The sequence below is a fragment of the Stegostoma tigrinum genome, chromosome 1 (genome assembly GCF_030684315.1).
Source record: "Stegostoma tigrinum isolate sSteTig4 chromosome 1, sSteTig4.hap1, whole genome shotgun sequence".
Classification (NCBI taxonomy): Eukaryota; Metazoa; Chordata; class Chondrichthyes; order Orectolobiformes; family Stegostomatidae; genus Stegostoma; species Stegostoma tigrinum.
This window is the reverse complement of record NC_081354.1, coordinates 9,819,971-9,839,183: the sequence shown is the minus strand read 5'-3', so window position 1 is coordinate 9,839,183 and position 19,213 is coordinate 9,819,971. Positions and strand designations below refer to the sequence as shown.

At 41.4% G+C, this 19,213-nt stretch overlaps 1 protein-coding gene across 6 annotated transcripts in view; it reads left to right on the top strand.

Annotated features, from left to right (window-relative positions):
• The first annotated feature begins 305 nt into the window (after positions 1 to 305).
• Positions 306 to 19,213, top strand: part of LOC125455214 (multimerin-1-like) — a 64,820-nt gene continuing 45,912 nt past the window's right edge. For 5 of the 6 annotated variants that reach the window (XM_048536960.2, XM_048536970.2, XM_048536952.2 and 2 more), the window contains exons 1-2: positions 306 to 689; positions 9,000 to 9,119. In XM_048536960.2, coding sequence (XP_048392917.2) covers positions 334 to 689; positions 9,000 to 9,119 — 476 coding nt within the window. In that variant the 5' untranslated portion in view covers positions 306 to 333. Of the gene's footprint in view, positions 690 to 3,753; positions 3,854 to 8,999; positions 9,120 to 19,213 lie in introns of those variants that run through there. The other variant, XM_048536978.2, reaches the window with a different exon arrangement.

Sequence of the window (19,213 nt, the reverse complement as noted above, 5' to 3'; positions counted from 1 at the left end):
TCTTTATCTCCATTCATTTCCTGAAAGCTGTTGCAGCAGGAGGAGTTCGGAGAACAAAGGATGTCAACATGTTCACTTTTCATCTCTGATATAATACAAATGAAACTTTTCATTTCCCTCACAAGAATCTCTTTTTTCCTCTTTCATTTGGGCTTACAGAAAGACCATCAAACTCATTTTTTTTACCAAACTTCCTGGGAAGGGCCCTTCTGTTTCCTTATGTCACTTCCAAAATGTAGATGTTGTTTCCTTTCTAACAAGGTATAAAAGCTGACAAAGAAGCAAGCTCATCCTGTTCACACAGACTCTTGTGAGCAGGGGTTACCAGACAGAATGGATTATGCACAAAGAAGGAGTTATATTTTCAATTTTGCCAGAATGTGGTCACTCATTGTTTTGGGAATAGCCTTCCCTCTTTCAGCTGTTTGCAATGGGGGACTCGATGCAAAATCCCCAGATGGGTCAGCAATGTTTGGGTTGACTAAAAATGAAAGTAGTTTTAGCACTGCAGAGGTTGAGAGAAATCGACTTGGAAAGCTGATTGATCGGAGTGCATCTTCCAACAGATTTCTAAGGCAAGTGGATTACCATGCAGGAAAAGGAGTGTATAAGTCCAGCTCCAGGCAGAAACACCCTTTTTTCACACAATCTGGAAGCAGCCACCCAAACTTTGAAACAGCCAGGGGAAAGTAAGTACAACAAAAACTTTATATAATTAAACAAAGAACTGTGGATACTGGGGATCTGAAACAAAAACAGAAATTGCTGGTGAAACTCAGCAGATACGGTAGCATCTGAGTGGAGAAAGCAAAGTTAACATTTTGAGTCTGGTAATTTCAGAACAGTGCAGAAACTTTAAACAACAGGGCATGTTAATTTTAGATTCTGTCTCTATTTCACTGTCTGTCTATATGTAAAAATCTGGTAACTGTGTACCTCAATACATTCTGCCTGTATCTCTCTGCACAGAGAAAACTACAAATTAAATGTCTAATTATCAGTCTCTATCTATATGTACTGAGAAATTCCTATCATATACCATTGTATACATTGCTTGTTGCATTATCCAGACTTTATAGAACATTATCCATGCAGGAACAGGTGCACAAGAAACAAGACCATTACTTCATTTGTGTATGTTTCAGAGCTTGATTGCCAATGCCTATACAGAGTGAAATGGCTTAGTCATTAATGTACCATGCATTATTTTGCTGAGCCAAAAGGACCAGAAAGAAACGCTTGCCATGAGTCCACAAGAACGCCATGAGGACGCCACAATTGGTGTTACTGGCGCCCGAGCAGCAGACAAAAAACTGACAGCGTTCCAACTGCTGATAGTAATCTAACGTCAGATATCCCTCCTTCCTTAATAGAAATGATGCACAAATCTGAAAGTAGAACTCTTACTAGTCGTCAAAAATATGCATCGTTGATGTCATGTTCCAAAAAGACATAGCGTGAATTGAGGGACTTCATAAATAAAAGTCATGAACGCTGCAACAGTTCAACAGGATGAGCCATGCTCTATTTCATTTTATTCATTCATGGGATGTGGGAGTTGCTGGCTATGCCAGTGTTTAATGCCCATCCCTAGTTGCCCAAGGGACAGTAAAGAGTCACCCACATTTCCACAGTCTGAAGTCACATGAGTCATAGACCAATTAAGGACAATGGCTTCCTTCCATAAAGAAAATTTTTAAACCACCTAGGAATTTCCGACAATCGACAATGATTTCATGGTTATCTTTTGACTCTTAATTGCAGATTTTCATTGAATTCAAATTCCGTAATCTGCTATAGTGGGATTCAAACCCTGGTATCCAGCACATTACCTGGGTCTCTGGATTAATTGTCTTCAGACAATACCACTAGGCCATCACCTTGAGAAGGAAATGTGTTTTTATTATTTACTTTAAATGTGTTTTTCTATTTCCCATTTCAAATCACATGCACTGACATCGCACAGGCAGCTTTTATTTTGTTGTTCACCACGGGATGTGGGTATCATTGACAAGACCAGCACAAGATGATACGCTCAGATGCCCTTGAAGTGAATGGCTTGCTGGACCAGTTCAAAGGCCAGTCAAGAATCAAATACATTGCTCCAAATCTGAAGTCACAAACAGTGACAAACCGAATAGAACAGCCAGGCTTAGTGAAAGAGGGACATTTATGGTGACTTGACAGCTTTGTGATCACCATTATGAAGATCAGCTTCATACTTAAATTCTCCTATTATCATGTCAGGATTTAAACTCAGGATCATTAGCACAGGCAACAACTGAAAACAAAAAAATGCTGGAGATCAGAGAGAATCAGGTAGGATCCAAGGAGAGAAAGCAAGCAAATGTTTTGAGTCTGGATGACTGTTCACCAGCTTGTTTTCATTAGAGACTCCAGCATCTGCAAGAATTTGATCCTACCTGGTTAGTTCAGGCCTCTGGATTACTTTTGCAGTGCTATAATCACTAGGCTACCTTACCCGTAGCTCCCAAACCTTGTCCAATTCTGGAAGACTGGCTCCCATTCTCAGTCTCTTTCATTTGTGCAGGGTGTGGCAGAAGGAAGTGGATTCTAAACTGCACACCTTTGAAATCTGGGGCCCGCAGCCCATATGAAGCAACAGCTTCCTCCACTGCTGTGTGATTTCAGTGAGGTGGGCGACTGAGTGCCAAAGTGCGCAGATTAGATCTGGTAGGAGAAAGTTCGTTGGGAGGGCCACTTCAGCCTTTTGGAGAAGTGAGATATCCTCTTGGTATGGTCCCAGGACACTTGTGGGAGTTGTCAGACGCTACCTGAAACAGGCCAGATTTCAATTCGGAAGGTTAAAATCAGACACAACTGAAAAGTGCAAAAATTCATTGATACTGTCAGGGATGCCAAACAACATTCAAAACTCATGGGAACATTCAAAACTGTCAAATGATTTCACTTTGCTGAACAAGGTCAGAGTTTACACAATGAGTGGCAGGATCATGGAAAATACTGAAGTTCAAGGGACCTTGGTGTGCACATCCAAAGATCCCTGAGAGTAGCAGAGCAGGTAGAAAAGGTCACTTAGATGGCAAATGGGATATTTGCATTTATTAGCTGAGGCACACATTACACAAGCAGGGATTCTATACTGGAACTGCATAAAACACTGGTTAGGCCACAACTGTGCTGTGTGCTGCTCTGGTCACCACATTATTGGAGGAATTTAATTACACTAGACAGGGTACAGAAGAGATTTACCGGGATGCTGCCTGGCTGACGGATCTAAGTTAGAGGAAAGATTGGATAGGTTGGGGTTGTTTCCGTTGGAGCAGCAAAGGCTGAGAGGAGACCTGATGGAGGTATATAAAATTATTAGGGGCACATAGGAATTGGATAGGAAGGTACCTTTTGCTTTAGTACAGGGGTCAATGTTCAGACAGCATTGAGATTTAAGGTAAGAGGTAGAAGGCTCAGAGGAGAGTTGAGGAGAATTATTTTCAAAAAGAACATGGTGGAAGTCAGGAACTGACTGCTAAAAGGGTGGTTGAGTCAGAAACACTCATAACATTTCAGTAGTATTAAAGCATTCACTTACATCACCATAGCCTGAAGAGTTGGAAAACGGGAATAGCATGGTTAGATCTTTATTGACTGCACAGATGCCAAATGGGCCAAATGGCCCCCCTCTGTGCTGTAAACATCTCCGAGTCTGCCTACTAGTTTTCAAAGATTTCAACATGGACACCTTTAAATCTCTCTGTTCATCATTGTTCCAGAGAAAGAAGGAAGGGAAGAAGAGATGAAGAATAAAAGGGAAGGAAAGAGAAAATGAAGCTGAGAATCTGCCAATTTCACCTCTAGCATATCTCCTGATTTAGTAACTAAACCATTGATTGTCTTCAATAGCTTACCCCTAAGCTCTGTACTCAAACTGTTGCATCTCTCCGTCTTGGCTTTTGCCTTTAATATTGTCCTGAAAACCTACATCACAAACCAAGCCCTAATACCTCCTTAAGTGGTATTAGGATAGTATTGTAAAGTTGTATTTGGTAGCATTGCTTTTTAAATGCCTTGGAATGCTCTACTGCATTGAAGGTTCTATGTCAAAGCAAGTTGTTGTTTTTAAAACAAAGTTTTACTTTCTTATCTGTCTCGTCTTTGCTAACTCCATATCTTTTATGAAGCTACTGTTTTAATCAAAGCCCAGTGTCAGTGGGGCCCGTGCATCTCTAGCACCTTACCCAAATGATAATTTTTTTCTGTGTGAGTAGATGCCATAAGTACAGATGGGCTATTTGACCTTGGAGATCATTGCACTGAGCCAGGAATGGAAGTGCAGTTAAAATAGAAGGATTCTATTTCTTTACTTGTTGTATCGGAGATAATGCAGACATTTACAAGAAAGAGGATTGAGAAACTTCAGGTATGAAGATAGATTAGAGAATTTCCTTTGAGAGGAGAAGGCTAAAAGGAGATTTGATTCAATATTTCAAAATTACGAGATGCCTGGACAGATTAGACAGGGAGAATCTGTTCTAACTTGTAAAAGGATCAAAAACATGAGGATACAAACTTGAAATGTTTGTAAAAGAAGTAAATGCAAGGTAAGGAAAACCGTTTTCACTAAGTGGCTTGTTCATGTCTGGAATACACTGTCTGGAAGTATGGTGAAGATAAGTTTAACTGAGGCATTCAAGAGGGCATTAAATAATTACTTACATGTAAATGAGGTGCACACTTACAGTAATAAGGGCAGCTGAGTGGCATTAAGTCATTATGCTCATCTGGTGAGCTAGCACAAACATGATGGGCTAAATGGCCTCCATCTGCAATGTCACAATTCTGTGCGTCCACTGTTTTGGAGGCCTCCGAAGGCACTTTGATTATAAATGAGAACTCCATGGGACAGATGGGAGCCCAATGAAATATTAACCCCTTGTAAGGTGAGGAGAAACTCTAGAGAGTGACTGCCCATTTCACAGTTGCTGAATATTCATGGATCCAGGGAAAGTTGCTCTCCTTTCAGTCTCTGTGACCTGAACTCCCCTCACTTTAAGACCATCCCCTTCTGAATCTTCCCAGCTGGCCACAGCCTCTCTTTGTTGTACGTGGTTAGTCCCTGCATCACTTGACCATTACCAAACCTGCTCCTTCTGGCAAGGTTTTCCTTACCTTGCATTTACTTCTTTTACAAACAAGGATGTTGCGAACGTCCTAGTCGGCTCCAAGTGATTGAGTGCCAAGAGAACAAGCTAACAGCCTGGAGATATAGCCTGGTGCATGTTCATGGTGCAGTATTGAAGTGCAGAAATGTACTGTAAGTGGATCAGCAATGTGCCATGAGGGCTGTCAGAGGCTGATGCTTGTTAGATGCCAATGCCCATGGATGTGACTGGTGCCCATGGATCGTTCTCTGAGATGTTAGCACCAGGCATCCAACAGCATGGTCCTTTGGAGCATAGAATGAGCTGGGGTAACCAGATGCCCATTCTGACTTCCATGTTAAGAATTGTTAACATTTAATTTGCTCCTGGCAGATGTTGGGATGGAAAAGTGAATATTAATGAGGTGGATTTGCAGTTAATAAGGTCATTAAAAAAGCAATAATGCCCTTCATCAGGCAACTCGCTGCTGTCCAGTGAGAACTGCATCTCAGCTTCCAGAACTTAGTTTAAAAAATGCGATGAGTTGCTCTCCACATCAACAACCCCGATTTCTCACTGTAGCCCAAATCATTCAGACCCTGATAAGATTGAGCCAAGAACCTGGTGGAGCTCCGTCATGATTAATTTACTGTACCTCCACCCCCAACCCTCGCCCTTTCCTTCTGAAATGTTTTTAATGCAATGGAAGTGCTGGCACTCCTAACATTAAGTGATATGTATAACGGTGCTTTCACTCATGTTGCAACTCTGGGCATGAGATTGTTGTACAGTCAGAACTGCAACAGGCTCTCAACCAGTTACACAAAGTTCAGTCAGTCCGTGTGAAGTGAACATAATCTGATCTGTGCTGTACGATGCTACCATCTGCTGGTCCACCATTGTATAAACACCACTGAATCTATGGAAGCCAACACATATTGGGGCTCTCCAAAGATGGCCAATTGCATCCATGAGTACATTCTAAAAGTCACTTGCTATGTTCTTTCAGAATCACTAGGGATTTGAAATGTATTCCTGCTTAACCAATTTCCACCCCTCTCCTCTGAAACGGTTGATGCCTGACTGAGGAGCTGCTCAAAATACACTATTAATAAATTCCCTGTAGTGTGGAGCAGGCCATTTGGCCCATATTGACTCTTCAAAGAACAGCCCACAACCACCATCCCCGCCCTATAACCCTACATTTTCCTAATTGCTAACCCACCTAGCCTGCACATCCCTGGACACTTTGAGCAATTTAGCCTGGCCAGTCCACCTAACTGGAAATCATTGGACGGTGAGAAGAAACCAGAGCACCCAAAGGAAATCCACAAAGACACAGGGAGAATGTGCAAACTCCACACAGACAGTGGGATCGACACCGGGTCCCTGGTGCTGTGTGACATCAGTATGAATCACTGAGCCACTGTGCTAGCCTGACTGCACTGAACAGGCTTTTTGACTGTGGGACATTTCACTCAAGATCGATGTCATTCTCTAGCCGCCCACTCATGTGCTTTTCCTGTGAAAGCCACTGAATAGTGATTAGGAGTGGGAATGTTGGTTGATGCCTTTCATCTTCCCCTCAGCCCAACAAATCCCCAGATACTGAAGCTAATTGTAATCATCCAATGCCAATTCCAGGCAACTGCACATGCTGCACACAAGGGCTAGACCAATCTCACTGCCTGGGATTTCTCACTGGTCTGAAACCCCTGTGCCATGTTGTTATGGTTGGAAATTTATAGTTTGAACTTTGTGGAGGAAGGAAGGGGAAATTCACTGGCTGTAACTTTCTGTGGAAGCAACACTTATAGCACTTAGATTTTTTGTGCCATCATCACAATGGATGATTGGTGATCAAAACATACAACATGATAGATCTTGAGGGGTCTAGACAAAGTAGACATCCAGGAGCTGTTCCTGTCATAGGAGAACATAGAACAAGAAGTAATTGTTTAAAAATAAGAGATCATCCATTTAAAATAAAAATGAGGCAAATATTTTTCGACATGGAGGATTATGAGTCTGTAGAATTCTTTTGCTGAAAAAGCAGTGGAAGTCTTTTATTACTTTTAAAGGCAGAGGTGGAAAGATCGTTGATAATCAAAAGGGTGACTGGTTATCAGAGACAGTCAGGAATATGGATTTCAGATCACAAGCAGATTAGCCGTGCTCTTATTAAATGGCAGAGTGAGTTCAATGAGCTTAATTGCCACATTTCTGTTCCCTGTTTGTGTGAAAACTCAACAGGAGTTCCATTCCGCGGGCCCTGCATCAATTTCATTTGAAGAAGTAAGTATTGTCTTCTATGGACCAATGTAATTGGTCACATTCAACAAACACCACTGATTCCTTCTAGTTCACATTTCATTGAAGAAAACATCTTTTCAGCAAATGGCAACATTGCTTTTTGTGAAATTTCTTCTCCAAAATTGAGGCAAAGGTAAGGAGTGTCTCAGGAGGAGTCCATTCAGCCCCTCAGGAATATTCTGATATTCTCTTTGATCACACCTGATTTGTACGTCCATTCCATTTGTTTGTCTACTCTCCATATCTCTTAATAACCCTACCGAAGAGAAACCAATCAATCTCTCAGTCTTTAAAGCTCCAATTGTCCTTTGATATCCACAAGCTTTTCTGAGGAAATGTTCTGGACCTTCATTACCTTTTATGTGAAAGAATGCTTTCTTATGTCACCCTCTAAATGTTCAGGTTTTAATTTTAAGATTGTGACCTTCCTCCCTCCAGTTCTGGATTTCCACAGCAGAGCTATTTCACTGTAATTTACAGCAGAGAATGAAGCCATTCAGAGAAAGATCCCAGATTATTTTATCCTATCAAATATCTAAGTGTTTCATTAAAAGTAAAGGGCAAGCCGTATTTGGTAGAACATACAACAGATGTAATGGAATGCCCTTTTGACAAAGCGAAATATCCCACCAAAATGAAACAGATCGTTTTAGAAGCTAAGATAACCTACAAATCTAAGGGCTAGATCATTTGAATATTGCTGGAAAAACAGACAGCTTGCTGAAACATTTTGACTTGCACTCATCAGGACAAAAGCAAGAGTGTCAAATTTTAAACAATCACAACAAATTATACTACAGGAGAATAACGTACTTTATCCGTGCTGACGTCTTGGTTAATTAGGAAATATAGATTCTCCAAGCTCCGTGTTATTTCAAAAATGGTACAAGGTCTGGACGTATTCCTTTTGTTTGGCTTATGTCTCAATGCATATTACTTCAAACAAATGTAAATGAGTCTCATTATGAGCTCAACTAATTAATTTAAATTGTGAAGCTATTAGTACCCTCAAGATTGTTCAATGAGTCATTCCTAATCATACCTAACAAAAAATAAAATGAAGGAAATATTCAAAATTTTTGTGCCTTTAATGAATTATCAAGGAGCTAAGGGGGCCTTTACTTCCCTGTTGCCTTTCCATAACAAAGTCCTTGCCAGTCAGGCTTGCCAAACAAACCAGCACTCTTTTACTCCTGTTGTATAAGTTAGTGTGATTGTTAGTGCGATATTTAGCATTTTTGCATTTGTTCTGATGTGTGCAAAATAAAGAGCTTTAACAACATTTGCTCTAGTTTCGTAATATTCAGCATACAAAATTATACATTACCATTCCTGCTTGTGAAATTCTGCAGAATCATCCAATCAAAACTACAGTGAATTCAATAAATTGGAGCCAGGTACACACCCTTCTCTCCAACTAATTCACTCCTTGCTATTTTCATTAGTGTTTCATTAACACCTCGCATGTTCCTCTGTGGTCTTGTGTCTTGTGTGTAGTACTGAGTGAGCAGAAGGTTCAAAGAGTGAATGAGCACTTTTCCAACTTCATCCTGTTTTGTTTCCAAGGAACTGGTGTGCTCACGTTCATACAAGACTCTCGCCTACTATGACAATACAGAATGAGCAGACTTATGTGATGCCGAAAACAAACCTGTGCCCAATGAAACTGGGACACTGCCAGCAAAGGTATGTCTCCTTGCTTATCAATATTGATGGACATTGCAACATTACCTATTATATAAAGTGTTGATCTATGAAATAACCATTCAACCCTAACTGTGACCAAGTGCATACCAGAAGACATATGCCACAGATCCATTTCTGAAGACAGTCTAGGCCCAAAGCGTCAGCATTCCTGCTCCTCTGATGCTGCTTGGCCTACTGTGTTCATCCAGCTCTACACCTTGTTGTCACAGATGTAAACCTGATAAAGGGTGATCGAGTTGAATAGTTGAAGGGTATTAAAGTGTTTGGCATGGTAAACAGTGATAAATTACTTCCCTCGGTGGATGAGTTCAGAACAAAAGAGCATAACCCTAAAAATTGGAGCCAAACTAATCAAGTGTCAGAAATATTTACTACACAAGGTTGTGAAAATCTTTAGTTGTCTCTCACAAAAATTTAATTATTTTAAGGAAGAGGCTTTTAAGCTATTCAAGCCTTTTTTGTTATTTGATAACATTACGGCTGCCCCAGTTGTGCTCTCAACTCCACTTGCCCTTCTGCTCTCCCTTATCCTTGACACCCTTGTCTATCAGGCTTCAAAACAAAGATTGATAGATGCATTGTTCATTAAGGGTACTAAGGTTACAGAGCCAAAGTAGCTTAATGGCGTTTAGAAGGCTGGAGGCCATAATGTTATTGAATGGCAACCAGTTTGGTTGCATATGGATATAAAAGGATTAATATTTGACTCAGGGGAGTAAGGACGACGTGTTGCAATAATGTCATGGGAGCTTGGCCATAATAAAGAAGGGGGGCCTGGCTTGCACGGCACATGCGCATGCGCGCACACACACGCCTTTGCAAGTATTGTTAAGAATCCTTTCTGCCACTTTACCCATGATTGAGAGTGGACTGATAGACTGGGAAATGGCTGAATTGGTTTTGCCCTGCTTTGTTCACATTGTTGGGCAGATGCCAGTGTTGTGGCTTGGCTAGGGATATAGCTCCTTCTGGAGCACTGCCCCTATTATTAGAATCATAGAATTTTACTGTACAGAAGGAGGCCATTCAATCTATCATGTCTGTACCATCTCCTGGAAAAGCAAAACAGCTAGTCCCATTCTCCATCCCTATCTCTTACACAAAAACAAAAATGCCTGGAAATTGTGATCACTCATTAAAGACATACCAACTAAATGAGCTAGAATATTCTTGTTTACCCTGTCAAAATTGTTCATAATTTTGAACACCTCGATAAGGTCACCTCTTCATCTTTTCTGCTCCCAGGAGAGTAAGCCCAATTTCTCTAATCTTTCCTGGTATCTAAAATCCCTCTTTCATGGTATCATTCTAGGAAATTCCCTTTACATTGTCTTCAGGGCTTTAACAGCCTTCCCTAAATAAGGTGCCCAAAACTGAATACAATGAACCAAAAGTAGTCTGGTCAATGATTTGTGGAGGTGTAGAATCGTTCTTTGCTTTTACATCCTACGCCTCTGATTATAAATCCAAGGATTCTATAAGCACCCTTTACAGGTTTTTCAGCTTGCCTGGCCACTTTCAGAGAATGCCCGAGATCCCATTGCTCCTGTACTCCTCTCAAAGTTGTATTGTCTCTCCATGTTTCTTCAACCAAAATGTATTATGTCATATTGCTCTGCATTGCAATTTATGTGCCAGGTGTCTTGCCCATTTAGCTGACTTGCTAATGTTGCTCTGAGGTCACTCAGTATCATCCTCACAATTCACTATTCTCCCTATTTTAGTATCATCTGCAAATTTAGAAATTTTGTCCTCAACACCCATCTCCAAATTATTTATAGAAATTTGAAAAAACAAAGGTCCCAATACTGAAACCTGGGGAACAATTTGCCCCCAGTGTGAGAAATGTCCCTCTCTGCCTACACTGTTTCCTATCTTTTAGGCAATTTCTAAACCATGTTGCCTAGGAACCATCAATTTCTAATTTGTTTATCAATCTGCTAAGTAACACTGGATCAAATGTTTTCCAAACGTTTAAGTATACAACATCCACAGAACCACCCTCATCCACTGCCTGTGTCACCTCATCAAAGAATTCAATTAAATTTATCATAGAGTAATAGAGTCATAGAGTCATAGAGGTGTGCAGCATGGAAACAGACCTTTGGTCTAACTTGTCCACACCTATCAGACATTCTAAATTAATCCAGACTCATTTGCCAATATTTGGCCCATATCCATTTTAAACCTTCCTATTCACATACCTTATAAATGTTGGAATTGTACCAGCCTCCACCACTTCCTCTGGCAGCTCATTCTATATATGCATCACCTCTGCATGAAAAAGTTATCAGACATGACATGCCCTTGACAAAGCCTGTGACTGTCTAGTATTAATTTATTTTTCTCTAAGTGTATATTTACTTTGTCCTGTATTATTTCCTTTCTCGGGAATCTGGGATGCATCCCATCTGAGCCTGGCAACTTCTCTACTTGGAATGCTGCCAGGCTTTTTAGCACCTCTGTTTTATCTTACACTTGTCCAATTGAGTTTCTGGTCAATGATAAACCCCAGGATGTTAAAATTTACCAAAGATCCTCAGTCAATGCCTTTCAAACCCATAACCACTTCCATCTAGAAGAACTAGGGCAGCAGATATTTGGGAACACCACCACTTCCAAGTTCTCCTCCAAGCCACTCACCATCCTGACTTGGAAGTATATCATCATCCTTTCACTGTCGCTGGGTCAAAATCCTGGAATTCCCTCCCTGATGGCATTGTGAGTCAAACTAGAGCAGGTGGACTGCAGCGGTTCAAGAAGACAGCTCATCACCACCTTCTCAAGGGCAACTAGGGCTGGGCAAGAAGCACTGGCCAGCCAGCAATGCTCACATCCCACAAATGATACTGCTCAACTGCTCAACACCCACATTTTCAACTATGCCATTGTCACCATCTTCAACCATTTCAAAGAGTGAGCAATGGCCTCAGTTGATTCAATCGAAAGGTGTAGAATCTTTCCTCTAAACCTCAGCCAATCTTGCTGTGAGAAAACAGAAAGATGCTGAGAGAAGTGACGTCCACAATAGGCACAAGAACTTGAGACTTCAGACATCATGGGTGCTAGTGATTCCCCTAATTTGGTCCCATCTCGGCAGATGCCCGAGATCCCCAGGCCTGTTCTTGGGCTCTGCTGTACCCACCCATCCCTGGCCCTGACTGCATGCCATTCCGCCTGTTATACACTGTACACACTCTGATCCATTGTCCTGCTTTTCCTTAGCAGCAGGGAATCAGTTCAAGTTTGCTTTTCATTTTGAACACAGCTCCCTTGTGAACGCTATGCACAAATAAGTGAACCATCGAGGAAGATGGGTCAAATGTAGCTATCAATTTGTTTGATACAATGGAAGAAAATTACATCTTCATTCTCCTGAGTTAGAATTAAAAATTTCTACAAGGTGGTACTCACATGATTTTTTGGAACCACTTCTTGCGTCTTCTGTAATTTGAATCTAATTATAATTTGATGTTGCTTTTCTAAAGTAACCAATTGCTGACTTTACTGTTTTAAGGTCTAAGATTGTGATGAACAAGGAAGTAGGTTGTGGGTTTCTGTTCCAGGGTTCCAACGATCCTGTTTCTCCACTAGATGGAATGCAACCCCAACCCCAGAAGTAATTCTTCCACTGCTTGATGTTCCTATTCCTCTGACTATTGTGTTCCTCATTGTTGCAACAACCTTCTTGCTCATTACTTTTATGTCCTGATCCAGTACTGAACATAGTCCTGAAATGATATCTTCAATAGACTTAGCTTTTGCTGGCAGTTTATACAAAGCTGCATCAGAGCTAAATGATCCTTCCCATTAATGTCTCAAATAAGCAGTATGTTTGATAGCCAAATTCATAACTACATACGGTGTAAGTTTATAAGTTCCAGTGATAGATAAACAGGGTCAACATAATACTGAGATAGCAAGAACTGCAAATGCTGGAGTCAGAGATAGCAAAGTGTGGAGCTGAAGGAACACCCCAGGCCAGGCAGCATCAGAGGAACAGGAAAACATCAACTTTCCTGTTCCCCTGAAGCTGCCTGGCCTGCTGTCGTCCTCCGGCTCCACACTTTGTTATCTCAAAATAATACTGAGCATTTTGATAGAGTAAAGAAAGATACATTATGTTGTCTGGCAGGGGATAGATTTTAAGGTCTTTTGTAAAAGAATGAAAGGAGAGATAAAGGGAACTCTTTAACTTTACCCAGTCCAAAATGATGGTGGAAACAGATTTACGTTCTGACGGGGAATTGTGTATATATTTTATAAGGAAATGCTCGAAGAGCTGTGGGGAACATATGGTGACAGAGCCTGCACGGTCTAGTGTAGTAGAGGAGAACTATTGACTGGTCCAAATAGAAGAGGCTGTTGTACTAGACAAGAAGTAATTAATTGCAAGATAACAAGGTGTGGAGCTGGATGAACACAGCTAGCTTTTGTGTTCCTGAGATGCCGCTGGGCCTGTTGTGTTCATCCAGCTCCACACTTTGTTATCTTGCATTGTCCAGCATCTGCAATTCCCATTATCACTGAAGTCATTAATTGCACGCTGGCAACTAGTTACAGGTTCCATTGATATGATAGACATTATTTCAGAGACTATGTGCAGAACCTGGATGTTAGGTCTCACTCATCTGTAATTCTGAACTGTTCTGCCCACAGGTCTATAGTGATTTCATCATTGTGCGTGGTGCTTAAAGCACTCTTCAACATTAACACATTCAAACCCTGACACACTTATGTAAGAGAAATAGATCACAGAACTGTGACTCAATGTAAAACAGGGTGGTCCCTAACACTGAGGGTTGTGGATTTAAAACTTGTTCTTGATGCTTAAGCAGATACATATATGAGGTTTTATTCAGAGTAAAAACCAGCAGATGTGGAGTCAGCAACATCCGTCTGACATTCTGATGAGGGTAAATGTTGCATCTGTCTGCCCGATATTTAATTATTGTCTTTTCACTCAATTTCTGCTAGAGGAATGCTTGATTCGATTATAAACATTTTCTTTTACGTCTTGGAGAATTGATTCAATTTTAAAATTTTTTTATTTATTATTTTTGAGCTGATTCTGCCTCCTCGCCTTACATACACACACTTTCTTCCCCTCCACACCACTCTCTCTCTCTCTCTCTCTCTCATACACACACACACACACACACACACACACACACACACACACACACACACACACACACACACACACACACACACAAACCTATTGGGTGAATTTGTATTTGCACATACATTTTATTTTGTTCAAAAGCCACACAATTTATAGACAGTCAATATGGTAGTTCATAGATTCCTACTAGAGAAATAGAACCAGTCTGATTCCAAACTAAAACACAAACGGATTCTAAACAAGGCCTCACATATAACATGCGTTGTCTGACCTAAAGTGTCACCTCTTCATTACACTGACAAAACCTTTAGTTTTCTTGAAATGAATTTGGGGATTTACATATACACATTAAAATGATTAAAGAGTTCACACCATCTTAGGCTTGTTTAGTACATCCTCATCAATGGTGTGAACCTTTGATCTTTTACTTATAAATTCTGTGTCTGATTCTACCTCTCTCACCTGAAGAAAGACCGAGTCTATGAAAGCTTGTGTTTTCAAATGAACCTGTTGTCAGATAAAATTAAGTTGGCATTTCAGGTCAGGACTGAGATAGCACTGCAGAAACCAGCTTTCCAATCTAAACCCATTTGTTTTCATAGAGGTCCATTGCACAGGAAAAAGGCCCTTTGACCCATTGAGTCTGTGCCAGTCACAAACAACCACCTAACTATTCTAACCCCATTTTCTGGCACTTAGCCCAAAGACTTGTACATCTGGCCATTGCAAGCGTATATCCAAATTCTTCTCAAACATTTTCATTTTCACCCTTTCAGGTGCAAGTAAATAAATTCCATTGTCATGCTTCGAAGACATTCAGTAAAGATGTTCCCAATATTTGGTGTCAATAATTGTCCCTCAGCCAGCCTCACTAAAATGTATTGATCATTAATTTTGTCGCTGTTTGTGGGAGCTTGCTGTGCTTTTAGTGATTTTTCTTACATTATAATGGTTACTACTGCTCAAAGATACTTGACTGACTGTAAACCCCCTGTGACATATCCTGAAGTTATGAAAAGAGATATGAAAAATGCAAGCTTTCTTTCTGTGGATTCAGTTTGTGGTGAACAATTAATGGTGAGTGAGATTGAACTGGCACAGTATGGGGGAGTGCCTGCTGCCCGTGGGACAGTGCCTCAATAGGATTTCTCTGTCAGAGGTAGCAAGTGGAAGAGAAATCATTCAGAAACCTTAGCAATGGACTTACAATTGTTAATGCTATTCAAAATACAGCATATTACCAGCGACACTGGCATATTAGTCTCACCAAGATTGTGCTATCTGCTTTTCTGCTTGCAATTCAATCAAATCTGTTCACTTCAAAATAATAAAAAAATTAATCTATTCTCCAAGACGTAAATGAAAATGGTTATAATCGAATCAAGCATTCTTCTAGCAGAAACTGAGTGAAGAGACAATCAAGCAGACAGATGCAACATTTACCCTCATCAGAACAGCAGACAAATGTTGCTGACTCCACATCTGCTGGTTCTTACACTGATTAAAACCTCATACATTTATGATATTTTAGGTATACTGTCATGGTTCAGTCACATTTCTGATTATTAGTGCAGTCATTTCTTTGAACCATTGAAATCACTTTAATTGTTCCATACTTAATCACAGTGTATTTTATGTCGCTGCATTACATTCAAAGTTTTTGCACAGAATAGCAAACTCCAACTGCAGCCCACAATTCTTCTTTGCGTGTGCCTTTTGGTTTGCCTTGTCATCCTTTCAGAAGCTGCAAGCATTTCTGCACCTAAGAAAGGTTTATGCAAATGAGGCGTTAACTCCAGTATATTCTCCAGAATCATGTTAAGATCATGACAGCGGTGGATATTTAAATACACTGAGTACATGTTGGTGAGGAGAAAGCAAGGGGCTAGCATCTGGAATTGTTTTGTTCATTCACACATTGTGGCAGAGCTGGGTCAGCCAGGATTTATTGCCCATCCCTAACTGGCTCAGAGGAGACAGTTGTGAGCTGCCTTCATCAATTGCTGCAGGTCACACGGCCTAGATACTCAGACAGTGCTGTTGTGGAGGGTGTTCCAGGATTTTGGCCCATGGGCAGCAAAGGAGTGGTGATGTAGGTCTTGTCCTCCTGAAGGTGGGGATGTAGGAGGCAGGAAGGCATTTAATTAGGCTTGGTGGTGGCACACCAGAACCCTATCACCTTTCTTCCCCCACTGGATCTAGACTCAGTGAGGGAAGACCATAAAAAATGTGGACTGATTGCCCACTGGGGCTGGGGAGGCCCCTCTCAAAATTACTAAGTGCTTGACCAAGAACATGGACCTAGGATTGGGGATTCTTGCTGAGGTGAAACCCCATTGTTGCTTCTAATCCTCCTGAGACCAACCCTGTACCCTTCCAAACCTGGAAACACCACCCAAATCCATCAAAAATCACTCTCTTTGCTCGTAGATCCCATTATTAGGCCCTGGACCTCTTTTTAAGTTAAACCATGAAACCGCAAAGACCTACTGGGTGCTCACTGACAAAGCAGTTGAAAGCCATGTCTGATGGGAAAAGGAAAGTGACAGAGGAGCAGTTGGTCAGCGCTGGGGTGACGTTAGTGTGAGAAGCCAGTGGTGGCAGTGGCCGGTGGCAGGAGGAAACTGAAGAGTGAATGCAATTGGAGATTGGAGCAGTGAGAGCAGGACAGCAGCTGGTGTAGCGCCATGTCAGTTAGGGAGGGGAGATATTGTGAGGTGACAACTTGAAACTGACCATGGTTCAGATGCAGTAAAGAAGATCGTTCCTTCACCCCTCAGCTCCACAATCAGTTAAGTAGCCTTTTTTTTCCCGCACAAACACACTTCACTTCTCTGCCAGAGAGCTTCAGGCATGCTTCATGGAGCAGCATTCAAGCTGTATGTTACAGTTAGATTTCCTGGGTACAGCTGGCCTCTCACTATCAGTGTTGCAGGTGAACCCGCATTGCAAAATGTCCCCTGACTTGCAACAACCTTAAAATGTGTACCAAGCCCAGTCCCTGAATGACCAGACTTAGGCCAAAAAAAATCCAATAAATATCACATTTCTACTTACAATGAGCATGTATGTATTCCTGTCAATCATACTGCAGGGCTGGGGACTCAGCTCATACCCAGATCACAACATAACACCATCAAAATTCTAGACCCAGAGCCTGTACAGACACAATGGTTGAAGGGCCTCCTTCTGGACTGTAAAATTCTGTGATTCTATTTTCCAAATGCTGAGGAATGTGTGATGCTCCAAATTCCTTGTTGCAATGTGATAATAAATTGCTCTCTAATTCCTTAGGTGGGCTAAGTGTTTGTTCCCTCTCTAATCCTTGCAATTAAAAAGATCTCTCAGGCAATTTATCAAATTCAATTTTAGTTCTATTTTAGGAGGATGATCGCTTCCTGCCTTTGCCCCACTTTTAAGCCTGAGCAAATACCATTTGTTGCTGTGGGAAGAGGGTCTGAGTAATGCGGAGGAGGGGTTCAGGAGGAAGGTTTGGGTGTGATGACCGGCAGACTGGACTTTTTTAATGCCTTCCTCATAACACATGAGAAGATAAACTGGAGTGGGCTGAATAGTCTCCCCTTCAATTTGACATTCATTTAATACCACGCTGTGGCAAATGCTATCAGACCCTGCTGTAAACTAAACTGTACTCTCATTGCAGCTGCCAATTTGTTAAGCACAGTGATGAGGATACTTTTTTCCCCCTCATTTCCTTGAACAGTTTCTGGCAGCTGGCTTCCTAAGGTGCTGCATTAAGCTCCCATTAGTCTTGCTGTATTCATACAATCTGCTGGTGTTTGTAACCTTTCCAGTGCTAAAGGTGCTTTAATTTGTAATGAAAGCACAAGCTAATTGCTCATAATCAAGTTCAGGTGAACACAAACTACCGTTACAAAGCGTAATGAGAGCAGCACAGTAGCTCAGTGGTTAGAACCTCTGCCTCACAGGGCCAGGGACCCAGTTTCAATCCCAGCCTTGGGTAACTGCCTGGGTGGAGCTTGTACATTCTTCTCCAAATCTGCTCCAGTTTCCTCCCACAGTCCCACAGGTTAGGTGGATTGGTCATGCTCAATTGCCCACAGTATCCAGGAATGTGTAGGCAAGGGGAATTAGCAACAGGCAATGCCAGGTTACAGGGATGTGGTGGGTGTGGGTTGGATACTCTTTGGAGCATCAGTGTGGACTCAGTGGGACAAATAGCCTTCTTCCACACTGTAGGGTTTCAACGGTTAACAGGAGGTAATCCTGGAAGCAACTTTACTAACATACAGATAAACACTTCTTTAATTTATTTATACTAAGTTTGAGTTTCACTGCATTTTATGACATAACTCACAGCAGTGACAGAATCTACCTTTGATGTCAACAGATATCATGAATCATTTTTCCAACTAACAATTGGAGATAGATGCATTGTTATGCTACTTTTTAAATTCATTCTCAGCCTCTGGTCAACACAGGCTAATCCAGGATTTTGCTGTCCAATCTTAGTTTCCCTTGAGAAGAAATGGGAGTTGGTGAATGTGTGTCTCACAGCGGGTCCCATTGGCACCAAGGCTTGTCCCTTCCAAATGAACGAAACCCCTCCACAGCAATCCCCTATCCCTTCCTTATGGGGCCTGAAATGATCCAGCTGAGTCAATCCCACTCACCTCTGTTCCTAGGCCTCTATTGCTGTTCTGAACCATCCCTAACAGTGGCCACCATTCCCAGTAGATCTTGATCTTTACAAAATACTGGAGGTTGAAGGTGGTTTATACATGATCCAAACATATACTTTGATATTTTGTCAGCAGCCCATTTTTTTTCTAATTCATTCACGGATGAGGTGTCACTGGTCAGGTAGCATTTATTGCCCATCCGTAATTGCCCAGCAGGCAGCTCACAGTAAACCACATGGCTGTGGATCTGGAGTCACATGCAGGCCAAACTGGGTAAGGATGGC